The sequence below is a fragment of the Carya illinoinensis genome, chromosome 13, assembly GCF_018687715.1.
Source record: "Carya illinoinensis cultivar Pawnee chromosome 13, C.illinoinensisPawnee_v1, whole genome shotgun sequence".
Taxonomy (NCBI): Eukaryota; Viridiplantae; Streptophyta; class Magnoliopsida; order Fagales; family Juglandaceae; genus Carya; species Carya illinoinensis.
In genome coordinates, this window is record NC_056764.1 from 6344471 (window position 1) to 6367875 (window position 23405).

The following is a 23405-nucleotide window of genomic DNA, read 5'->3' on the forward strand; positions in this document are numbered from 1 at the left end:
CACACGACACATGACCAAGAAATTAACATGCGGTGGAGGAAAAATCATAGGTAGTACTTGATGATACTTTTGGTTTTCCTATATATTATTTAATTCCTTTTTTCTTTTTCTTGCACATGATCCCGATGGGTTGGGATGGGACTTAAAAGGGAGTTGGGGGAGTGAACCTCGATCATGTCTCTTAACCATCCCACAACAAGTGTACTGTCAAACAAAGTCTACCTCAGAAGCACACCCTCTGACGTGCACGATAAATCTCTTTTCACGTTTCCGTGCCTTTTAAATGATGTTTGAAAATGGTTTACGTCTTTTTTATAAGCTCTTAATGATGTTATTTTTTTAATATAAAATAATTATTTTGATAAATTATATCAATAAAATATATAAATATATATATAAAAATAACTATATATAAAATATATAGCATACTACAATTTTTTTAACAATTCAAGTATATTAAAAAAAGAATAAGTGATTTTATTGAACAATTATTTTATATACATCAATTGATTATGGGATATACGGTAATTAAAATGATGGTGAATAATATTTTTGCTAATAAATAGCTAATTATAGCCGAGACAATCACAACCAACAAGAGTTTTTGTAAATCATGTTTACCCCAAAAAAAAAAAAAAATTACAAGAAAAATAAACTCTTCTTTTGGGGCATTGAACCATCTAGTTCGGCCCACAGATTTAAGGACCATAAAGAAAGCAAAGGGGCAGATTCAGAAGAAAAGTCCAATTAGGTGCCAGGCCCAAACTCATATGGGAAGTCTGAAGATTTAGGCCGGTTTGGAGAAATATGATCATGGACCCAGATTCCATATGAGGTGCCAGGTCCAGAGCTGTGTGTCGGGGTTGAAACAGCCCATAGGTTTTCCGGATCAAATCCGGAAACTGTTCGATGGAAGCCGAGACTACATAGGCATGCGGCAAAAGATAGCGAGGTTTTGAAGGGCATCGACACTCGAGAGAATCTTGTTCAGGCAGGTAGAAACGCAGACCTAGGAGCGAAACGATTAGCTCTGAACAGCGCTCGCAGCAGTGCAAGCCAAAAGTGTGTAGTCTGTGTTTCTCATTTCTGATTATTTGGTGTTTTTCTGGATGTGTATATTGGTGATATTTTCAACATAAGAACGAGTTGGTGCCATTTTTGTTTTTGGCGTTTTTGATCCTGGGCATTGTGCTTTTGTGTCTGTTTTCTCTGTTTCTTATTTGGTGTCTAATCCACTGATTCAGTTATACTTGCTTTGTAGCAGTCATGGCAGACGATGTTCCCAGTGAAGTAAAGGACGAAGTGGCGGAGGTAAGTTTATTAATTTCTTCCTAACCCATCTGATAAACATTGGGAATACGAACTAGGCGGTTAACCAAACTTGTTTGAGGTGACTTAGGTCTAGGTGTATTTGTACAAACTTTATTTATTCAACACCTTGCGGCATTTATTGACATGTTGGAAAAATCACAAGATGTTGCCTGCCAATTACTAAAAAATGTGCTTCTCTGCTTTTGATTTGCTAGTCCGTAATTAATTTACTGTTGTGTTTTTTCTTAATACTACATTGTGGAATTGTATTTTCTGAATGAATCAATCGATTTCAGATTGCCCCGTTTGATCCTAGTAAAAAGAAGAAGAAGAAGAAGGTTGTAATTCAGGATGCAGCTGATGATTCTGTGGACAATTTGGCTGAGCAGACAGAAAATTTGTCGGGTATCTAAATTGAACGAATGTTCATTATTTAATCTAATGTAGGTCAAGTATGCCGCTATTTGCATTACATAGATGGAGCCTTAATCTTCTCCTTACTTGCAGTTTCTGATGGGCTTGAAAGTACTTTCTCTGGTTTGAAAAAGAAGAAGAAGAAGGCAGTAAGTGTTTATGTGAAGGGATATGTGTGAGTTGTTTCTAATGTTGTAAGCAGGATAAATTTTGAGGCTTGATTTTAGGTTGAAACTAGTTCCTTCAATGAAGAGAGTGGGGATGCAGGGGAAGATTTGGATGGTAATATGTTTTTTTTTTTTTTTTTTTTAATAAATATATATATTATTTTATTGTATTGGACCTGTGGTATTGGATCTGTGGGATTTGATGTTCTTTCCCATGTAGATCATGCTGGTGAGGATGAAGAAGGGGAAGGAACCACGCTACAGTCACGATACCCTTGGGAAGGAAGTGACCGTGATTATGAGTATGAGGAGGTATATCATTTATTTTTTACGAGTAATATAAAATTTTATTGAAAGTGGTAAATAGGCATAACCTAAGTACATAGGAAGTATATAACAACAAATACCTTATTACAAGTTAGGAGCTAGAAAGTGATACAAGAAAATCTTGTTGGCTGGCTCCATTAAAAACATTGGCAGAAGCCCAAAGAAATAAAGTATGGAAGAAGAAACTTCTGAGCTCATCAAGAGAACGTTCCCTACTTCAAAGCTTTGACCATTCCTTTATTTTTATATTGTTTGGGCTCTCTTGTGACGTTGACATTATTCTTATAGTTTTGGATTTTTAAGTTCATATGCAGTAGAATGTATTTAAGTGTAACTTATAAAAAAAGAATGTATTTAAGTGTTTCTTTTGCATACTCCTTGTGTACATGGGCTTTGCTACTTCATTCATATTAATAAAGTTCTTTTTTTACTTATAAAAAAAATGTTTATTCTTTACCTTAAAAGAAAGTGTAAGGAACTCTGTATCTCCTTAGTTTTTGTTGGTGACTTGCCGTAATGAATCAATGTCACTTATGGTAGGGACTGCTGGAACTTGATAGTGTTATGTTCTAGCATGTTCTTGCATTTTTCCATGGTGGCTTCTTCATGTCTTTTGGCTGCCACCTCTTGGATTTAGTTCCTCCCAAAAACAATGAGTCTTACATCTATTTGCTCTGATGCGGCCTGTGCTTACAGTATGTTTATCATACTAGGTTATCTGAAGATGAGAGGCTCTGTTTAGCTGGTGCATGTGAATTAATAATTAATCTCAGCTAATTTTTAATGGGGGCTTTCTCTCCACTAAGTTGAAGATGAGTCTGTATCATTACTAAGGATTTTTCTCTTGACATTTGGTGCAGCTTCTTGGTCGGGTGTTTAACATTCTTCGGGAGAATAATCCAGAGCTGGCAGGAGACAGGCGTAGGACTGTTATGAGGCCTCCCCAAGTTCTTCGTGAGGGCACAAAGAAAACTGTTTTTGTGAATTTCATGGATCTCTGCAAGACGTATGCTCATTTCTTTTTCCAAACATAATACATATTCATTTTTTCTCCCCATACTATGAACTGGGGGATTTGTGGTTACATATTTTCTGCATTTTGTTCAATTACATTTATGCTTACTGTTGATTGCATTCAAACTTTTACCTCGTGTATGGTCCTAACAATCTCTTCCATTCCATTTCATTAATGCTTATTTTTGTGTACCTGGTGCATATAAAATGTCATGCTCTGGATAAACTCTATCTTACCCAGTGGTGCCAAGCATGCAGTAAATGGTTTCTTTAGACATGTTATACATTCTTTGCTTATATGCTGCATTTGGATATTTTTGTTTTTTACCCTTAAACATTTTCGTATTTCTGGTGCTAATAATTGCTTTACCTGGATTTGGCCTCATATTTATCAAATGAGATGTCATTTAGTGTCATTTCATTCCCTAATAATTTTTATTTTAACCCGCTCACTGGCTTTCCTCCCACAAAAAAATAAAAATAAAAGGATGCATCGGCAGCCAGACCATGTGATGGCTTTCTTGCTAGCTGAACTGGGGACAAGTGGATCACTTGATGGGCAGCAAAGGCTAGTTGTGAAGGGAAGATTTGCACCTAAGAATTTTGAAGGAATCCTGCGTCGATATATCAGTAAGTATTGTGTTTATATATATAACTATATTTTTATTTTGTGTCTGTGTTATGACATTCTTGTTGGTTGAAACTGTTGCTCTTGCTGCCTTATTAAGATGATAAATAGGGACTGCAAGGAGTCAAAAAATTGATTTGACAGCCTGTCCCTTATTTTTCTGCTTATTTTGCTTCATATAGTCTACTTCATGGTTGAACTCCACTAAAATCGAAAATAAAACACTCCCTCCCCATGTTGTCTTGGCAAAGGGAAGGAGCTGTATGTGGCAGGAGATACTGTCCTTCTTGTTTATGCTTGCTCAACTAATATATTTTGATCCTGTATTTTGTAACATTCTGAGTTATTTTTTATGACTAATTCCTCTTCTCAGATGAATATGTTATTTGCCTTGGGTGCAAAAGTCCAGACACTATACTTTCGAAGGAGAATCGTCTCTTCTTTCTTCGATGTGAAAAGGTAACTGCTTATACAATTGTTGGTATAAACGCTTCAATAGGGGGGGGCTATTTTTTTTTTTTTTTTTGAAGTCAAGAAGACTTGGGGCTTGTTTGGACACTTAGGGCTTGTTTTGGAAAACATAACTCATCTCAACTCATCTCAGAATTTCTCAAAATTCTTCCTAAACATCACTCAAACAAAAACATTTTTTAATTTTAAATCTTCAACATTTTCATCTAATAGTTACCTAATCATAACAACTTTCCCAAACTTCCAAGCAAAACACAAAAAACAATTCAACTTTTTCAAATTTCAAAACAAAAATAATATTCTAACAATATTTTAACTTTATAATATTTTTTATTCAAAACCCAATAAAATCTTAATTCAAACCATTTTACTATTATTCACAAACCATTTCACTACTATTCACAAAATTCTCATCTCATCTCATTCCACAAGCATCCCCAAAATATCTCAAAATTCTATGAATAGTAGTAAAATGTTATGTGAATATTAGTGAAATGGTTTGAGCTTAAATATTTTATTGGGTTTGGGAAGAAAAAGTTGAATAAAAACATTATAAAGTTAAAAAATTGTTTGAATATTATTTTTGTTCTGAAATTTGAAAAAGTTGTATTATTTTTTATGTTTTGTTTGGAAGTTTGGGAAAGTTGTATTGGGTTTTGTGTTCGGATAATGATTATGTAATGATTAGATGAAAAAGTTAAAGATTTGAAATTGAAAAGTGTTTTGTGTTTGAGTGATGTTTGAGAAGAAAATTATGAGAAATTTTGAGAATATCTCGTTACCCAAACAAGGCCTTATTTTAAGGTTAGGTTTAGATAGTGAGTTGAGATGAGATAAAAGTTGAAAATTAAAAAAATATTCTTAGAATATTATTTTTTAATATTATTATTGTTTTGAGATTTGAAAAAGTTGAATTGGTTATTGTATTTTATGTGGGAATTTGTAAAAGTTGTAATGTTGAGATGAGATGAGATGGGTTGAGATGGTTTTGGTATCCAAACTGAGCCTAATTATTTTACTGCCAAATACTCTTGTGAGGAGGCCTGTGATGATCTGAATACTTGCCTACATTGTCAGATTGTCTTATATGATTGACTAAGGACTACCCAAGATGTTATCTGAGGCCTCCTTGAAGAAAACTTTGCTCCTGCATTGGTTAAAACTGAAATTTCATGGAAATATCCTTCTGATTATGGGGAAATTTGTATGTGTTTTTAAAGTTTTATTGTCTTAGTTAACTGGTTCACTGCATTTGTGGACTCTTGTTATTTGATTACGGGTACTATTTTCTGGGTGTCTTTGTTCATAAATGTGATACATGTCTCAATCATCCTGTCTTATAGGCTGTTGGGGAAATCCTTCTCTGGATCACCATATCTATTTGATGTTATGTTATTGATTTTGATTTTTTATTTTTGGCAGTGTGGTTCAGGACGATCTGTTGCTCCAATTAAAGCCGGTTTTGTTGCTCGTGTTGGCCGTAGGACCGCAGGGGCATGATCTAACCCATTACTTTCTGGTTGGAGACTCGAAGTTGAGTGGCTTATGAGCCAGAGTTGGGGTTTCAGTGTCCGTTTACTAATCTTGCTTTTAAGTAGAAGTCAGCAATTTATCATTTATGGACACGATCTAAGTATAATTTTATATGGAATACATCATGTTTATCGAGTTTTGGAACAAACATTTTATAAGTACTTTTAAAGGACGAACTAGTTGTTTTGAAGGTTGTTACTTATAAAAAAAAAAAAAAGTAGTTGTTTTGAAGGTGTTCAAGAGACCATTTCTTTCTAGAATGTGTGTGTGTGTGTTTATTTTTGTGCATATTTTTCATATTAATGGAGCACACGGATTTTTCTTTCGAAGCAGAAGTCTTATTTCTTTAGTTCATGAATACACTCTCATGTTTTATCTAACTGTATATTCTTGTAAAAACATCGACGTTACCTATAGAGTTTACAATCCGAACCATAGAACTATAGAAGTTACAGATTGTAGACATCACGCATTACAAATCTTCTTCTTCTTCTTCTTTTGGTCCTTTTCTTGTTTTGAACTGCCCCAAAAGTATACTATAGTAGGTTTTTATTTCCTGCACCACAGCTCCACCTCCTCCTTATATAGCTGGAGTTGTTCCACAGGTTGAAGATGGCTACGAAGAAGACGTACGTACAACACGCAACAAATGCCATATGTACTTTCTAATACACCTTTGGTCCAGGGTTGGTGTAATTCTTCGTAGAGATAGCTGCAGTTGAAGCTACCCAAAGTACGTACATCTCATCAGTCAATATCCTCACAGACCCATATGGCAAAAACAAGAAAAATACCCAAAAAAAAAAAAAAATCAGAAACCAATTAAGTCAAGAACAACATGGAATTCCACCTTCATTTTTGGCACATCCATCGGAAATTCTCTCTTTTGAGGAGCTTTACAGTGATGTTGTTGGCGAACCAGAAGTCTCTTTTCACGTCATGGATGCACTTTAGCACATATCCAATGTGCTCGCCGCACCGTCCTTTCTTGCAGTATTCTGCTAACTCGTCTTTGTTCACATCCACCACTCCTTTGTCTGCAAGCTGGTCCTTGTCCGAGCAACTTGCTGATTCCTAATTCATCATGATCACCATCACAAGAAAAAGAAAGAAAAACCCAAACAAGTTTAGAGTCTGATATCATGAGTATTAATATTCCAGGCTTTGATAAAAATGGTGCCTGCTGTATTTGTAAAGATCATGTGCCTTACGTTGTAAATCATGCAGTAGTAAGCACTTCTCCACCCTTGGATTGGCCCTAGATTCCCGTTCACTCTCGGCTCTGTTTTATCTGAAAGCAAACAAGCAACCATGCATGGCCATTAATTACGTATTGTATGACATAAATAATCAGTTGCATTATAAGATATTGCCTATCTTGTTATCTTCTTTGATCTATTTTGCTGCAAATAATGGAAATGAATGAAATGGAAAGAGCTGATACTTTCGGCTTTGGCGCGGCCGAGGAGGAAAATCCCCAGAAAAAACAAAAAACTCTTGTAGTTTTCCATTCCTTAAGAGATCAGAAACTACTGGCCCTGCCTCTTTAAACTTTTTTCTTTTCTGGCTGATCTTCAAGAGAAGCTTGGTTTCTGCATTGAACCACTTCCAACCTCGAGGGTTATATATGGCTGTAATACGAGGAAAAGAAACAAAACATTGGGGGCTTAGAACTAAGGAATTTTTTGTTACTTTTCGGTATATACTGAGAATGTTGACAAAACCAAAGATAAGAAGAGAAAAATTGTATCTTGGCGGAGTTGGTGAAACAGCCAGTTTTTGGGTATTATGTCGGATATTGAGAAGTGAACCTGTGATTGCAAAACACCTTGTACACGTACACGTACATGTACATGTGCGTGCTAATTATTCACTCTTATCGTATATTTGATTACTTTCCTTCTGTCATCCCGATGTGGCAAAGAAATGTGGTGAAATCAAACGGCTTGGGGGCTGTGGATCAACACCTTTGATTCCAATCATGCACCACCATTGTGTAGCATATGCTACTCATGTTGTTATGGAGTCTTGACATCACCCCTGGATCGTGGTACTCGTGAATGATGATATCAGAGTTTAGGGTCCTGCCACCTCTGTGGATCTGGGCCCCCATGGATCAAAAGTTGCTCCTAGAAAAAGGGGAGGGATAAGTTGGAGAAAAAGGACCCAAATCTCATATGGGCCTAGGTCTTTTTCCTAAAAGATCTCCGACTTAGACTGTGAATTATTACTGATGGGTTTTAATTAAGAGAGAGTTATAATTATAAAGAAATTTTATAAAAATAAATTTATTAATTAATATAATTTTATATGATATTATATCTATTTTATAATAAAAATAATTTTACAATTTAACATATCACATCAAAAGTCAGGATAGTTTATAAGTTATTTTTATGAAATTTTTTTATAATTAAAAGTATTTTTCTTTAATTATTAATTTTTTTCGAACAACGTTCGAGACACAGCCACGAAGAATTCAAATAACCAAACCGTTTATTTTCTTCTCCAAACATAAATACAGTCACGAGTAGTCACAAAGAAAAGACTTTGTACCTATATTTCTTTTATAGAACGTGGAAAGGGGGGAGGCTCTTTCCTTAGACCAACCATGATTGCTTGCAAAGCTAGCTAGCTATTGTTTCATCGTTCTTAAGCTTTGAAAGCTAATGTCATCGAGGGGAAAAACGATATTGCACGTTACGTGGCCGATTAACATATAATCAAATAATTTAACCAATAAAAATTATATATAATTATATATATATATATATATATAGAGAGAGAGAGAGAGAGAGAGAGAGAGAGTTCTACTCATTCACCAATAGTCAATTAAATGTTAATTTTTTTTTGTTCCTCTTTTCAATCAAATATTAATACTTTAAAAGCACCTTTTGCACTTTTTCAAGTCAATTCATATATAAAACCATAAATATTTGTTGACAATTGAGATAAGATTTAATGGCTATGATAAAAAAAAAAGAATTAATAATATATCTATAATTATTTTAAAGCTATTTTATAATTTGTTTCAAATTAATTAATGTAATTATCTCATTTGATTATAAAATTATTTCAATTTTAAATAATTATCTTCTATTTTAAATAAAATTGTAGATTAATTGTAAAAATAATTATGTGTGACATAGTGAAATCGTGTTAAATGGTGAAAATTTAATTTAATTTTTCTTTTGTAAGGATGGTGAAAATGGTTACTATGATATTTGGGAGTAAATTAAAAAAGAATAATTTTATTTAAAAGTTTTGCGTTCGAAAAATGAGAGAGAGAGAGAGAGAGAGAGAGAGAGAGAGAAGGTGAATCACAGAATTGGGGGCAAGATGGTAAATTCAAAAAGTCGGTTGAAACTTGAAACAAGATGAGAGAGAGAGAGAGAGAGAGGGAGAGAGAGAGAGAGAGAGTATTGACTTTGTTGTTGAATAAATTCACCAGAGTGAGCGAGCGAGGGAGCGAGTAAGACAGCGAGAGATTCAAAAGCAGTTTCTGTCTCTCCTCTACCCCTCCGCTCCTCCCCTTCATATCTTCTTCTTAACTCAACTCTCTCTCTCTTTCTCTCTCTCTCTCTCGCTTATTGGAATTTCAGATTCTCCCAAAGAATAGAGTAGCGTTCTTCGATTAGATCTGTCTCACTGATCTCTGGTAATTGCTTCTCTTCCCTTTACACTATTCTTTGTTAATTTACTTTCTATCGCTCTTTATAGTCAACGTTTACGCGAGGTTTTCTTGACTTCCTCTTGAGCATCCTTTCAATTCTCTCTTTCAATCCCATTTATTTTTGTTTTGAGTTTTCTGATTGGAATCAGCGATTCTTTAACAATAAAGGAGACGATGATTTCCTCTCCTAATTCTTATTTTTCTTTTCTTATCGCTAGAAATCATGCCTTAATTTCTGGATATTTATCCATTTTTTATTTTCTTATATTATATATATATATATATATAAAAGTCGGCCTGCAATTTTCGGTCGAAACGCGTGGGCATAGCTGGAGGTCTGGTTCGGACAGTTGTGTGCGCTGTGTGTATTCGGTCCGAATTCGCTGGACTTCCTAAAATTAAATACTCGCGCTTTGTTTGCGCGTGAGTGACGCGCACCATCTAGAATGTTGTGCCCGCGGGTGAGAGCCGCCGACCCGTCAACTCAGTTGTTGCCCATGTTTCATCAACATGGCCTTGTGTCCTCTGGGACCCCTCCACTACACTTGATATATTGCCTGCATTCTGTGAAGCAATATGATATATATTTTTAATTCTACTTATATGGTGATTGGTATTTTTGTTTGTTGTTCCGAAAGTAAGCGTCCGCTTCTCATTTTCATTCTAGCATCTTTCTTATTATCGGCCTCTATGCATTGAATTATTATTATTTAAAAGCAAAAAAACTGCAATTGTAGGAAAAAATACGTTTGTCTCCATTAAGGTTGAGGGGGGTGCCTCCAATCATAGTTTGTCCCTATATACAAATAAGATTGAGTGATACGTGTAATGACAATTTATCTGTCCAATCTACCGTCCATCATTTAGTTGATAGTTTTTTTTAATTGAAGTCTTACCGTGTTTAGAATTTTCTATAAGTTGTATTATGGAGAGTCTTTTTTCTTTGATCAGTAACACTGTCCATTTTTCCAGGATTATTGTCACTATTCGTGACTCCAAAAAAAGCTTTGGTGAATCGTTTTAGCAATAATGCTGCGAATTGTAGTTTTCGTAGCTTAGCAGCACCTAAAATCGCTAAACTGATTTCTTTGATTATTTGAATCTAGGCTTATTCAGATCAACTATCCCAAGTTCTACCAACTTAGCAAATGGCTAGTTTTATGGTAAGAAATGAAACCCCAACCAACCCCCTTCACTTTGCGTTTTAATTTTTCTCTATGCAGTACCGAAAAAATTATGTTTTGTTTTAGCCATACTCAAACTCATGTTATTGCTTTTCTTTCTTTACTTGAAGTTTTGTTAGTCCAATCCTATATGAATAATCGTGATGAGATTTTGGAACATCATATAATCATTGGTTCAATAATTTTATGTCTGGAAATTGTAATGTTATCTTGGTGTTATGTGGAACTTAATGGTTTTGAAACATACTGGTCTGGTTGATTTCCCATTGGACATCCTTATAAATAATAATGCTGAACCTCTGTGGTATGTCTATACGAATAATTCACTCTTTACATTAAAATTGTCTTTTTTTTCCCTGCCCGATTTAGTTTCATCAGCAGAACATTGAAACACCAGAGTTCTGTTTCCCGTGTCCAGTATGATATTCTTTGGTTATTTCAGGTTCACAGCAGTAAGCATATGAAGAGAACAGAATCAAGAAAGTCTCATTCCGGGTGGTGGGATAGTCACATCAGTCCAAAAAACTCCAAATGGCTTGCAGAGAATCTTGAGGGTGAGCACTATAGTGTTATTTGGCCCTTTTAACTTGATTTTCACCCTCTTCATGAATAACTGCCACATGTAAAAGGGCAAAGGAAATGGACCACTGGACTGGCGTCTTACCACTATTTTTGGTAATAATTTCCCAAATGGAAACATTAGCTAAATTTAATATCAATAACTGAGTAATAGCTTTATATTAGGACTAACTCTGTTGGTGATCCTATTTTTATGGCATTATATAAACCAAAAGAGTGTCGATGCTGTAATCAATTTATACCATGTCAAACAAGAAAATAACAAAACGCTTCTTGATCTCAGAGATGGACCAGAGCGTCAAACAAATGATGAAGCTGATTGAAGATGATGGAGATTCATTTGCCAAAAAGGCTGAGATGTATTATAAAAGGAGGCCTGAATTGATCTCCCATGTTGAGGAGTTTTACCGTATGTACCGGTCACTGGCTGAGCGTTATGATCATGTGACAGGAGAATTGCGGAAGCATATTCCTTCAGATCTCCAATCCCAAGGTGCAGGCATTTCTGATGCTGGGTTGGACCTGCTCTCTACTCCCAATTATAGGTCGGGGCATCGAAGATCTAGCCACCGAGCTGCTGGTTTTGATTTCTTCCTTGGCTCTGGTGGAAACAGCTTTGATGTTTACCAGAAAGAAGGAGATGAATCATCCACATTGACAGACTCAGAGCCAGAGTCTGATGATTCCTCAGTCAATAATTACCCATTTCTATTAGGGAACGGTGGGGATCAAGGGCTGAGTAGGAAGATAGTTGAATTGGAGATTGAACTGCGTGAAAGGAAAGAGAAATTCCGGATGCAACAGGAAGGGAATGCAGATGGTTCATTGAGAGAGGCAAAATATGAAATTCCCGAAGATTTCCCTGCTAGAATTGCACATTATGAGCAAGAGCTGAGGATTGCAAATGGAAAGATAAGCCAATCAGAAGAAGAGATCGTTAGGCTGAAGATTGAGATCCAAAAATGCAAGTCATTGGAATTCGGTAATGATTTCCAGTCTGAGCATGGATCATCATCGCAGGAAGAGGTCAAGATGCAGGAGGCTGAGTTGGAGGCTGACCTGGCATTGGGGATTCAACAAAGAGTTGGTCAGACTGAACATGGAAAGATTAGAGCACTGGCGGAAGAGCTGAGAATCAATAAGGAAGAGCTGAGAATCAATAAAGAAAAGCTTCGGGAATCTGAAAAAGAAATTGGTCGCTTGAAGCATGACCTTGAGAGTAATAAATCCTCTGAAAACACCCGCCATTTGCAGGATCAGATTGAGCTGGCTCGTAAAGAAATAGTTACTTGGAAAACAAAACTCAATGTGGAGAAAAGAGAGGTCTCCAAGCTGCAGGAAAGAATTTTAAGGTTGAAAACTAGTTTATCAGACCGGGATCATGAAGTCAGGGATTTGAAAATAGCTGTATCCGACGCTGAACAAAATATCTTTCCCGAAAAATCAAATTTAAAGGCTGAAATGTCAAAAATGTTGGAGGAACGTACTCGTTTGGAGGAGGAGCTCAGAGAATGGGAATCCCGTGCTCGTTTGTTAGAGGACGAGATCAGGAAGGTCAAGGCTGAAAAGATGGAAATAGAAATTAGACTCACTGGTGAAATTGAGCAGCTAAAGGCAGAGATTGTCGACAGAGGTGATCGCATAGAAATTTTGAATAAAAGCCTTGATGGCTTAAAGTTAGAAAGAGATGAACTCAATGCAAAAGAACTTACACTCACAGCAGAGATAAGCTCTAGGGATGATCAAATCAACCAAATGGATAAGCATTTGCAGCAATACCACAAGGAACATGTCGAGCTGACTGCTGGAATAGAAGGCACAAATAAATTAGTGGAGGAGCTGAGATCAAGAGCCGAGGAACTAGAAGCGGAGGTGGAGAGGCAAAGAATTGTTATATCGGAAGGAGCAGAAGAGAAACGAGAGGCCATTCGGCAGCTGTGCTTTTCTCTTGAGCATTATAGGAACGGGTATCATATGCTTCGACAAGCTTTCATAGGGCAGAAACGAGTTCCAGTTTTGGCATCGTGAATTAAATATGTAATCTGTGTATATCCCCCGTTCCTTTTTTCCAGAGTGTTAGCTTCATTTTCTGGGTCTGGAAAGGTACACCCAGATAACGTTTTGGACCACGATCTCATGGTTCCAATAGCCAGTCGGTTTGTGTAAACTATAATGTACTGCAGTGAGTTTCCCCTTTTTTTCGAGACCATCTGAGTGCCTTAAACTTCCACCGGCAGTCGGGGAGTTTCTACAGAAATTTGCATGCCATTGTTCAGTTTTAAGTACGAGTTTTGTGAATGAATAGACATCCGAGTTGGAATGTCTGCTATTTGTGAACTTCCTCCAAAATATATCTTACAGAAGATTCCAAATTTTAAATTGCATTCGGCTCACATATGGTACCACAACCCGGTTGAAGATTAAGTTTGGGGCTTTGAAGTTCTAAACATTGTGCTATGGCCAACCTTGTGATGATCATGAAAGTTAAGGTTTAACTAAATTGGTATCCAACACTTCTAGTTAAGACTTTTAGATCATTAAGTCTATAACAATTAATATTAAAGTAACGAGCACGATACGAATTTAAGTTACGGAGAGGGCAACTAATAAGCTGAATTAAATGACTTAGTACTATATATGGATATTGTGTTAAGTAATTGATTATTGATGGACAAGTGAAGCTATCAAAAGAAAAAAAGCTATCACTAAGTTAGTGTCGATAGAGTGAGCCACCGTGGACAACATATTCGTGTGGGTGGTTTAATCAAATTAATATCTAACAATTTTAAACTTTTTGGACCAATAGTTGGATATATAACAACCTTTTTTTTTCTTTTTTATTGATATTGGGTGTTCAGGAAAAGTGTCACGACTAATCTCAATAATGCATAGACTTTCGACAAGAAATTTTTCACAAATACACTTTGAGTAATTTAAAGAAAAATCTCTCAATTTAATAGATCTTAGAGATTATTTCCATTTAAGAGAATTTGAACCATAGAACTAGGGGAGCATACCCCAAGTCTAGGGCGTTAGCTACTTGAGCCAACTCCCGGGAGTTTTGGGTATATATAACAAGAAGCAAGGAAAAGGAAAAAAGGGAGCTAAAGCAAATAATTAAGACCTCCTTGATAACCGGGATTGAAGCCTAACGCCCGAACAAACGATCATCTCGAACATGGCAGTTCAACAAAAGTTCAAATTATATGAAAGAAATGTTCGAAAACAATTAAACATGTTATTGTCGCTGCAGTCACACATAGGGAGTTACAGACAAGTAATAGAAACAAAACATTATTCATACGAAATCCATTCTGTTTTCTCGCCCAACCCAGAAGCAGAAGAATGATCACAGTTCCGGGCAGACCCTCCATCAATATCATTGCTCTTCAGCTTCAGGTTTCTCCAGAAATGTCATCTTCAACCAATTGAATGGCCGTTACATTTTCCAAACACAATTGTAAGAATGTACAAACGAAATAACCCAACTTAAAAGAAGTACGATCATCAGTTAAGGGGACGACAAAGGTAAATTATTTCGATGCATTCGTAGAGGGAAAAGACTCAGTACTATCACGCAAAGAATACAAAGACGATCATCAAAAGTTTCAAGAACTAGGGTACTCGTCCATTGATCGAATTAAGAATGAACAGTCTTTCCCTGCGCATTTAAAGCCTCCAGTCTGATGATTAGATTTATTGAATTAACCGCGAAAGAATGGAAGGGACTTTGAAAAGTTCATTGATTAATTAAAATCATAATTTATTTTTCTAATTAGAAATAATATCCTACTTAAACCTATATTTAAAATATTTAAAATAATATCCTAATTAAAATATTTAGATTTTCACATTTGATGCTGAATTTTCGTAAATTAACATCTACTTCGATCTTTCTCCTCCCAATTTTCTCTCCGGTTGGCCAAAACTACGAACATTTTCCTCCCATTATTCTTCGTAATGGGATTAGTAATTAAGTATTACAAAAAAAAAAAATAAAAAAAAAAATGATGTTTTAACTTTTAACTTTCTCGATAGATATAATTGTTTGGCTTCCGATGAAGCAAAAATCAGAGAAAAGAACAGGAAGGGGTGGAAATAGGGAACCGGGACGAGCCAAAGGGCGGAGGTGGCGGCGGCGAAACCCCACAAGGCGGCGGACTGGATATCGGTAGGTTGGGGCCGAAGTTTAGGGCTCAGAAACTTCAAGATGCCTCCCGATCTCGATGCGACGACACCGGCAGCCATGGTTTTGGAATTCTCTCCGTCAAACTCACACCTTCTATCTTTGCAACCCTTCTCGATAAGTATTTCAGAAACGAGCTTCCGCTAGATAAAAATCAAGTCCAAACCTGAATTTCAAAGTCGAAAAAATCCGCCGTAAAACTCGACCGCCTGACCAAATAGTATCAGCAACCATCCATATGAGTCGTTGCTACAATTCTGTGCAACAAGCCCAACAATCGTCTCCCACAAAAGTTCTATTCGGTGATGGCTGAGAAGGAGGCACATACGACATCGTTTTCTCTGCGGCCTGTACAAAGGTTTCGCCGATGAAGGTACTTGGGCTTAAGTCAAAGCCCGACTTGTGTATGGGCCCATGTTGGCTGAATTCATTTCCATTACCAATAACTCAAGGCCCTAATCTTTTAAGGTTTGATGATTTATAATTTCCTTCTAAAAAAAAAACCCCTCATGTTTCATCAGTGTGTTCACTATAAAGGCCCTAATCTTTTCCAAATTATTTTATAAAAATAAAACATAATTATATAAAAAATTATAAATACGATTGTATGCCTATTATTTTTGAATATATGAAATAATAATATTAGGCTATCTAATCTCCCCACCAATGAGAAGGGTAGATGTCTTTCCATTAAACGTAAAGAACAAAAAAACATTTCGGTTGGGAAGGGAAGATGGAACTGAAAAGAGACATGATTCAACGGAGTGCAGTCCGTCTCGTGAGTCGTGACGTAGAATAAGTTGTCGCGTTTTGCCAACGACCCCTGGTCGATGCTGCAATCATCATTTTCCTCCATCTTATATATATATATATATATATATATATATATATATATATATATAATAATGAAAATAATAATAATGTTTTCATTAACGAACCAATTATAAAAAACGTACGTCTGACAGCTTTGTTTTCTCAATATTAACAGGCAAATTAAAAATAAATATCATTTACTTCAAATTCATTTTGATGGTCCACAAGATCTTTGTTAAAAGACATTGATCTCAAAATAATAATGAATAATTGGGCATTAGACATCACCATAATCGGTTGTAAAATAGACCCTTTTTTTCAGGAAATTATTTTCTATTTTCGAATGATTACTTATTACATGTGTAACAATATTATAAAATTTAAAATACTAAATTAAATTAAATATAAAATTATGACTTGAAGTTAAAATTTATACTCTGATATTTATTGCTAAAGTTACCTCTAAGTTTTGAATTTTGACGAACTGATCAGCAGGATTTTCAGTTACAATGTGTGTAATATCATTTGTTAAATATGGTGATAATTGTGATAAAAATTACTAGTATTAGTTTATTACTAGTAGTACTAGTAAATAGGTAGAATGATAATTTTTTTTAAAAGCATTTTACAAAGAAAATACAGATTTTAAAAGAAAAATTTTTAAAATTTAGAAAAAATGTATTATAAAGAGATTTTATAAAAATAAACTTATAAATTAATTACGTGGTTTTATATAATACGTTAAATCTATTTGACATTAAATATGTAATTTTATAATTTAATTAATAAACAAGTAATTTATTTTATATTATAGATTAAATCATTTCTCTTATCAGAAAAGAACAACATAAAACTGAGATGTGGAGACGTTGACAAATGTGGACTTAGATCAAGTGGGGAGCTGTGGTGTGGGTAGGTTCAACGTTGACCGGTGACTTGGCGGTGGCTTGGTTTGGTGGAGGTAGGTGGCTGCCATTTGTTTTACGTCCCTTTCTTTACAATATGCAGGTAGTAGGCTAGCCTTCGAAGTAAGCACCTTTATATTTAAAAAAAAAAAGAAAAGAAAATCATAAATTTTTTAGAAAAATAATTAATGCAGGTGATTTGGTGCAGAAATTACGCATGAAAAAAAAAATAAAAAATGAAACAGTAGGAGTTGTGCATAATTCCTGCGCCAACTTCCCTAGCATTTCTGAATCTTTTATTCTCATCTGTCTCGATCTTGAGATCAATTAATGATTAAGAGATTTTTTTTATTAAAAAAATATAATAATAGTAATAATAATTTCTCGATCTCTAATGCACGTGCTGATCTTGGAATTTGGGGTATCAATAAGATGATGTATTGAGTGGTGGTAGATAGATAGCACATGAGATGAGAGATCGAGCTTATATGACTGGATTTGCAATACCACTTTGGGGGGTAGATAGCATGTGAGAAAGCTAGCTAGCTACCACGGCCGGCCGGCCAGTACAAGCACGAAAGGCTCTTTACCTCGTGACGTAAGTCGTGATCCCCAGATTTTTGTTTCTATTCCCTATCTAATAAGCCAGAGATCAGGTTGATTTAACATGTACGTAATTCGTTCTTTATAAATTTATACGTAGTAATTAATAACCCGGCTTCGTTTAGGACGAGGTGCATGGTTACATGTACATTACATATATATATATATAGAAAAATATTACACATCATCTCACACCACATATTTTATATATTAAAATATTATTTTTTATTTTATTTTATTCTTATTAAACTAATTAAATTATTTTATTTATCATCCACACACTACATATTTATTATAGAAAAATAAAAAAAAAATTAAAATAAATGTAATGTGTGAAGTGTGAGGATGACAAAAAGATTTTTCTATATATATATAATATCTTCACAAGATCAATTGGTGCATGCATATATGCACGCACTGGTACGTACGTACTTAATAGTCCAATTTTATATATTTCTGATAAGCACTTACGTAATAATACATTTGGTTATCTGAGTCATTTCTACAACAAAAACGAGTATATGAAACAACAATAATTAGCTATTTATGAGTAGAATGGATGCATTTTAATAAAAAATAATTATTTTTATAGTAAATATAGAAGTATTTTTCTTATTTTATAATTCCAGTACTGATTGCAAACTGCAGTACTACTTGTAGATAGAGGCCTATCTAGCTAGCTGTATCTACCATTCAACACAACACGAAGGTACGTACAAGAAACATATAAATATATGGGTAATAATATACTTATCATTCTTTTATCAGTATTTTATTACTTATAATATATTTATTTTTTTATCATTTTTTTAAATATTTTTTTAACATTCTTAACCATTAAGAAAAAATTTTAAAAATATAAAATTTTAGTGATAGTCACTTACTTAATCATTAAGTAAAAAAAATTTAAAAAAAATTAAAAAATTAAAAATAATGATAAAAGAGTGATAAAATAGTAATAAGACTATCATTATTTTAAATATATATATATAATATATATATGCAAGACCGCACCATGAATTAATAAATATATATATATATATTTATATATATATAAGTACGTACGTACTCCGTGATCATTTTACAATTAATTAAAAAGGCCACGCATGCAAGCAGCAAATCTTGCAGCCCAAGTTACTACAGCTATCTATGGAGCATGGGAAACATACAATTATTATTATTATTATATATATTCCTCATGATCACTGATAAGTGATAACAGTTTGTGTGTGTGTGTATATATATATATATATATTCCTTACGTTGATGGTAATTGGGACAGACTCAAATCCCTTCGTGAAAAATATGTTGTTTAATAACATCGATCTGTAACAAGTACGGTACATGCAACGCTGATAAATTGATTGACCACATTTATGGGATTTCTCATCGTAAAAAAGAAGTACGGAATAAGAAATTAATAGCATAATTAGTTCCAAAGATATATATGAAAAATTTCTTATATTAACAACATATATGTATATTACGGCCTTGATGATCATAATATATTCTTTCTGTGGGGCCGCGCGAATTGGGATTTCGTCTTAGAGGCAGCTTACTTAAATATTGATGGAAATAACAAAGATATTGTTGTTTCCCTTCATCATCTTTCGAAAATTCATATGGAATTAATGAATTTTTCTTCTCGCGAAAGTGACAGTATATATATATTAACTACCTATATATATATAGTTGTCAACGTCCATTTAATTTCTTTGGCAACAAGAATTTGGTAAATCGTTGGTATAGGCTAAACTGATTATAATTAATTAACGATGATGTCTGGCTCAATTGTCATCACATGATATATATATATGATCTAGTTGAAAACATCAGAATGACCAAGGGATCAAAGTGACAGACTGCGTACCAGTTATCTGCAACTAATTCATGATGAGTACTGCCGCGCATGCATCGACCCACATTGAATTATATTATTTGAGGATTAAATAAATTTTATAAAAGTAAATTTATAAATTAATTAATGTAATTTGATGGGATAGATTAGATAGTAAAATTACTTTAAATTATCTAATGTATTATATAAAATCTCGTAAATTGGCGAAATTACTTCACCAAGTGTATAAGAAATGATGAGCACTATGATCCGAAGTATCAGCAATAACGAACTTTTCATATGATTAAATGTGATGCTATATGCACATGCCATGTTTTTCAACTGCCATTCAAACCATTTTTTTTTTTTTAAGAAAAATAGGTTCGTTCTTTAACGTTGCCATGCAATTAGCAAGATCAGCTATTAAGTTCATGGTTCCTCATCAGCCTTTCATCTGACGCCGTTAAAGCACTCCGTCCTCATGACTCACTCATGATGAGCTAGCAAATCCTCCACTAGTACTACTACTACTGACCTCCCCCGCTAACCTAATTACGTGTCCCCATTAAAATATTCCATGTACCATACATGTGCAAGTGCAGCTGATGCGTATATAAATCACTGCCATCACTTCCTCTCAACCTCAGCGTCTCTCAACCATTTCCAAGACCTAACCATTGTCACTACTACTCTGATCGATCTCATCTATCCATCTTTCGTTCTATCTTCTTCAATACGAAGCTACCAATATGGATCTCTTCCTGGTGGAAAAGGTTCTGTTATCCTTGTTCTTAGCCGTGGTTGCGGCTATCGCCATCTCTAAACTCCGCGGCAAACGTTTTAAGCTGCCTCCGGGACCCATACCCGTGCCGGTGTTTGGAAACTGGCTCCAAGTCGGCGATGATTTGAACCACCGCAACCTCACGGACCTGGCCAAGAAATTCGGGGACATATTCTTGCTCCGAATGGGCCAACGTAACCTCGTGGTGGTGTCGTCGCCGGAGCTGGCCAAAGAGGTGTTGCAAACGCAGGGAGTAGAGTTCGGGTCCAGGACCCGCAATGTTGTGTTCGATATCTTCACGGGGCAGGGACAGGACATGGTGTTCACGCTTTACGGTGAGCATTGGAGGAAGATGAGGCGGATCATGACAGTCCCTTTCTTCACCAACAAGGTGGTCCAGCAGCAAAGGGTCGCGTGGGAAGAAGAGGTGTCACGCGTGGTGGAGGAGGTGAAGAATACCCCAGAAGCGTCGACGACTGGGATCGTCATAAGGAAGCGGTTGGAGCTGATGATGTACAATAACATGTACAGGATAATGTTCAATAGGAGATTCGAGAGCTTGGACGACCCTTTGTTCGTGAAGCTCAGGGCTTTGAACGGAGAGAGAAGTAGATTAGCTCAGAGCTTTGAGTATAACTATGGCGACTTCATTCCCATTTTGAGACCCTTCTTGAGAGGCTACCTCAAGATCTGTGAGGATGTCAAGAACAGGAGGTTGCAGCTCTTCAAGGACTATTTCATCGATGAGAGGCTGTAAGTAGTTATTAATCTTTATATATATATATATATATAACATTCTTTTTATAATAAAATAAATTTAACATATTACACCATGCCAATGGAAGGACAACGAATTATGGTGACCAAGAGAAAGTAATGGGTAGAGGAAATAGTGACTTATGTTTCAACTGTTTGCAGAAAGAAGCTTGGGAGCACAAAGTCCGAAGGCTTCAAATGCGCCATGGACCATATTCTCGAGGCTGAGAAGAAAGGAGAGATCAGCGAAAATAACGTACTTTACATTGTCGAGAACATTAACGTTGCTGGTGAGTTTCACGACCTAGCTTGTTCTGTCCCTAGCTAACTCCGATCATAAGTGATCGATTTAATTACCATGATCTGGTAATATTAATGCCAAATGCGAGAGCATTTTCAAATTATATAAGATCACTAAAAAAAAAAAAACAAAATCACTTTAATTTATTAATTCTTAGCCCCAATGAAATATATAAATTGTTGTGGCTCCTAAAACTAATATATCGACATAATATAATAATTAATTCTGATGATAATGTAACGTTCGTAAAAATATTAAGGACGTGACCACTAGTATTTAACTTAGAAGCAATGATTGAATATATATATATATATATATATATATATATGTTTTTAGAAAGTTATATATACAAAAAAATCCCATCATGTATTTAGGTGAACCAATATTATTCTTAAATCCGTGAACATGCATTTATCGATGACCTTTTTGCACACCTATGCATGATATATAGAATCAATAGTGCACCTAACCATATGCATGGTTTATTTAAATATTCTAGGAAGCTCAAGAACTGTTTTTTATTTTTTATTTTTCTCTACATGATTTCGGAGATTTCCCGGCCTTTTATTTTACTTTTAGCCATGTTTGGCCTATCATGAAGAAAATTATAAAAGAATAATTATCATGAAACAAATCACGTCAATTGGCCTGATAGTTTTATTATTATTATTATTATTATTATTATTATTATTATTATTATTATTACTATATATTTTGAAGTAAATTTGTCGTATCACGCGTTAACTCACACCAATTTGCTATATTTGTAATTTATTTATCTAAATCTCAGTTTGCATGATCACATGATGTATTGATCACCACAGTATTGTACAATTTTGTAAATATATGAAATCTTGTGTTGTGAAACAGCAATTGGAACAACACTATGGTCCACTGAGTGGGGGCTTGCAGAGCTTGTGAACCACCCTAGAGTTCAGAAGAAGCTCCAACACGAGCTTGATACGGTTCTTGGACCTGGCGTGCAAGTCACTGAGCCTGACCTCCAGAAGCTCCCCTACCTTCAGGCTGTGGTCAAAGAGGTTCTTAGGCTTCGAATGGCAATTCCTCTGCTGGTTCCCCACATGAACCTCAATCATGCAAAGCTCGGTGGTTATGATATCCCTGCCGAGAGCAAAGTCCTTGTGAATGCCTGGTGGTGTGCCAACAACCCAGCCCACTGGAAAAATCCAGAAGAATTCCGACCGGAGAGGTTCTTAGAAGAAGAGTCCAAGGTTGAGGCTAACGGTAATGACTTCAGGTACCTTCCCTTTGGAGTTGGAAGAAGAAGCTGCCCTGGAATTATTCTTGCATTACCAGTTCTTGCAATCACTTTAGGGCGTTTGGCACAGAATTTTGAGCTCTGTCCTCCTCCAGGACAGTCCAAGGTTGACACCACAGAAAAGGGTGGGCAATTCAGCTTGTTCATATTGAACCATTCCACTGTAGTTTTAAAGCCAAGATCGTTTTGAGTGTTGTAGGCCTCTCCTTGTGTCTTTTGATGTCATTGCGATAACAGACCATTGAAAGATGGTTAGGGTTTTGAATGTTTAATGAAGTTGAAAATTGTCTCGTGAACAGTATTATGTACGTATGGGACATGGCAGTGTAAATCTGTGAACTTGAAATCGTTTCAATAATCTGCAATAAGTCCGTATTCTCTTTCACTATGATTGTTCCACCAAAAAGTTGGCCTTCTTGATCCTCTCCTTCCCTCCCCTTCTTTCTTATCTTTTTGTTATCCTTTTGAGTTTTAAAAGCCAAATTTGCAACCTTTCACCTAATCCTAGACGTGCTCTCCTCAATGGGAATTTGTTTACGGGGGCAAAGCAAAGCCAAAAATATAACAAAATTTTCTTTTTGTTCCATTTCTAAATAGTTTTTCTCACTGTATAGAAAAATATGATAGTAAAACATAAAATAAA

The 23405-nt window shown here is 35.3% G+C and overlaps 4 protein-coding genes and 1 non-coding gene across 8 annotated transcripts; 4 read left to right on the forward strand and 1 right to left on the reverse strand.

Moving 5' to 3' along the window:
* Nucleotides 1-900: 900 nt before the first annotated feature.
* LOC122293025 (eukaryotic translation initiation factor 2 subunit beta-like) lies at nucleotides 901-6096 on the forward strand. Of its 2 annotated transcripts, none has more exons than XM_043101636.1 (10): nucleotides 901-1062; nucleotides 1265-1311; nucleotides 1608-1716; nucleotides 1819-1874; nucleotides 1953-2007; nucleotides 2113-2204; nucleotides 3080-3225; nucleotides 3721-3863; nucleotides 4235-4320; nucleotides 5755-6096. In XM_043101636.1, exons 2-10 carry the CDS (start codon nucleotides 1267-1269, stop codon nucleotides 5830-5832), a joined length of 810 nt encoding a protein of 269 aa, XP_042957570.1. In that variant the 5' UTR covers nucleotides 901-1062; nucleotides 1265-1266; the 3' UTR covers nucleotides 5833-6096. The 2 variants fall into 2 exon arrangements, with proteins under 2 accessions (XP_042957570.1, XP_042957571.1); XM_043101637.1 differs by having other exon boundaries at nucleotides 905-1062; nucleotides 1262-1311.
* Nucleotides 5370-5461, forward strand: LOC122293068. Its single transcript, XR_006237125.1, has one exon. It is a non-coding gene; the product is annotated as a small nucleolar RNA SNORD34 (small nucleolar RNA).
* Nucleotides 6097-6191: 95 nt separating the features above from the next.
* On the reverse strand, nucleotides 6192-7628 carry LOC122293026. 2 transcript variants are annotated; one of them, XR_006237094.1, is made up of 4 exons: nucleotides 7310-7628; nucleotides 7077-7156; nucleotides 6716-6939; nucleotides 6192-6589 (listed from the first exon to the last, which is right to left on the reverse strand). XR_006237094.1 is itself a non-coding variant. In XM_043101638.1 (3 exons), exons 1-3 carry the CDS (start codon nucleotides 7374-7376, stop codon nucleotides 6718-6720), a joined length of 369 nt encoding a protein of 122 aa, XP_042957572.1. In that variant the 5' UTR covers nucleotides 7377-7628; the 3' UTR covers nucleotides 6192-6717. The 2 variants fall into 2 exon arrangements, 1 of the variants encoding a protein (XP_042957572.1); XM_043101638.1 differs by having other exon boundaries at nucleotides 6192-6939.
* Nucleotides 7629-9288: 1660 nt separating this feature from the next.
* LOC122292108 (protein NETWORKED 4A) lies at nucleotides 9289-13638 on the forward strand. 2 transcript variants are annotated; one of them, XM_043100332.1, is made up of 4 exons: nucleotides 9289-9523; nucleotides 10645-10701; nucleotides 11165-11276; nucleotides 11585-13638. In XM_043100332.1, the coding sequence occupies exons 2-4, from the start codon at nucleotides 10687-10689 to the stop codon at nucleotides 13327-13329; spliced, it is 1872 nt and encodes a 623-aa protein (XP_042956266.1). In that variant the 5' UTR covers nucleotides 9289-9523; nucleotides 10645-10686; the 3' UTR covers nucleotides 13330-13638. The 2 variants fall into 2 exon arrangements, with proteins under 2 accessions (XP_042956266.1, XP_042956267.1); XM_043100333.1 differs by lacking the exon at nucleotides 10645-10701.
* Nucleotides 13639-20277: 6639 nt separating this feature from the next.
* On the forward strand, nucleotides 20278-23147 carry LOC122290831 (trans-cinnamate 4-monooxygenase-like). The gene is made up of 3 exons (XM_043098493.1): nucleotides 20278-21179; nucleotides 21345-21472; nucleotides 22354-23147. The coding sequence occupies exons 1-3, from the start codon at nucleotides 20395-20397 to the stop codon at nucleotides 22950-22952; spliced, it is 1512 nt and encodes a 503-aa protein (XP_042954427.1). The 5' UTR covers nucleotides 20278-20394; the 3' UTR covers nucleotides 22953-23147.
* The last annotated feature ends 258 nt before the right edge of the window (nucleotides 23148-23405 follow it).

Coding starts and splice junctions, on each gene's coding strand:
- LOC122293025 (XM_043101636.1), top strand. CDS start 1,267: ATGGCAGACGATGTTCCCAGTGAAGTAAAGGACGAAGTGGCGGAG. Junction 1,875..1,952: donor AAAAGAAGAAGAAGAAGGCA/GTAAGTGTTTAT, acceptor GCTTGATTTTAG/GTTGAAACTAGTTCCTTCAA. Junction 4,321..5,754: donor TCTTTCTTCGATGTGAAAAG/GTAACTGCTTAT, acceptor TATTTTTGGCAG/TGTGGTTCAGGACGATCTGT.
- LOC122293026 (XM_043101638.1), bottom strand. CDS start 7,376: ATGGAAAACTACAAGAGTTTTTTGTTTTTTCTGGGGATTTTCCTCCTC. Junction 7,157..7,309: donor CGGCCGCGCCAAAGCCGAAA/GTATCAGCTCTT, acceptor GTTTGCTTTCAG/ATAAAACAGAGCCGAGAGTG. Junction 6,940..7,076: donor ACTACTGCATGATTTACAAC/GTAAGGCACATG, acceptor ATGATGAATTAG/GAATCAGCAAGTTGCTCGGA.
- LOC122292108 (XM_043100332.1), top strand. Junction 11,277..11,584: donor GCTTGCAGAGAATCTTGAGG/GTGAGCACTATA, acceptor TCTTGATCTCAG/AGATGGACCAGAGCGTCAAA.
- LOC122290831 (XM_043098493.1), top strand. CDS start 20,395: ATGGATCTCTTCCTGGTGGAAAAGGTTCTGTTATCCTTGTTCTTAGCC. Junction 21,180..21,344: donor TATTTCATCGATGAGAGGCT/GTAAGTAGTTAT, acceptor AACTGTTTGCAG/AAAGAAGCTTGGGAGCACAA. Junction 21,473..22,353: donor CGAGAACATTAACGTTGCTG/GTGAGTTTCACG, acceptor GTTGTGAAACAG/CAATTGGAACAACACTATGG.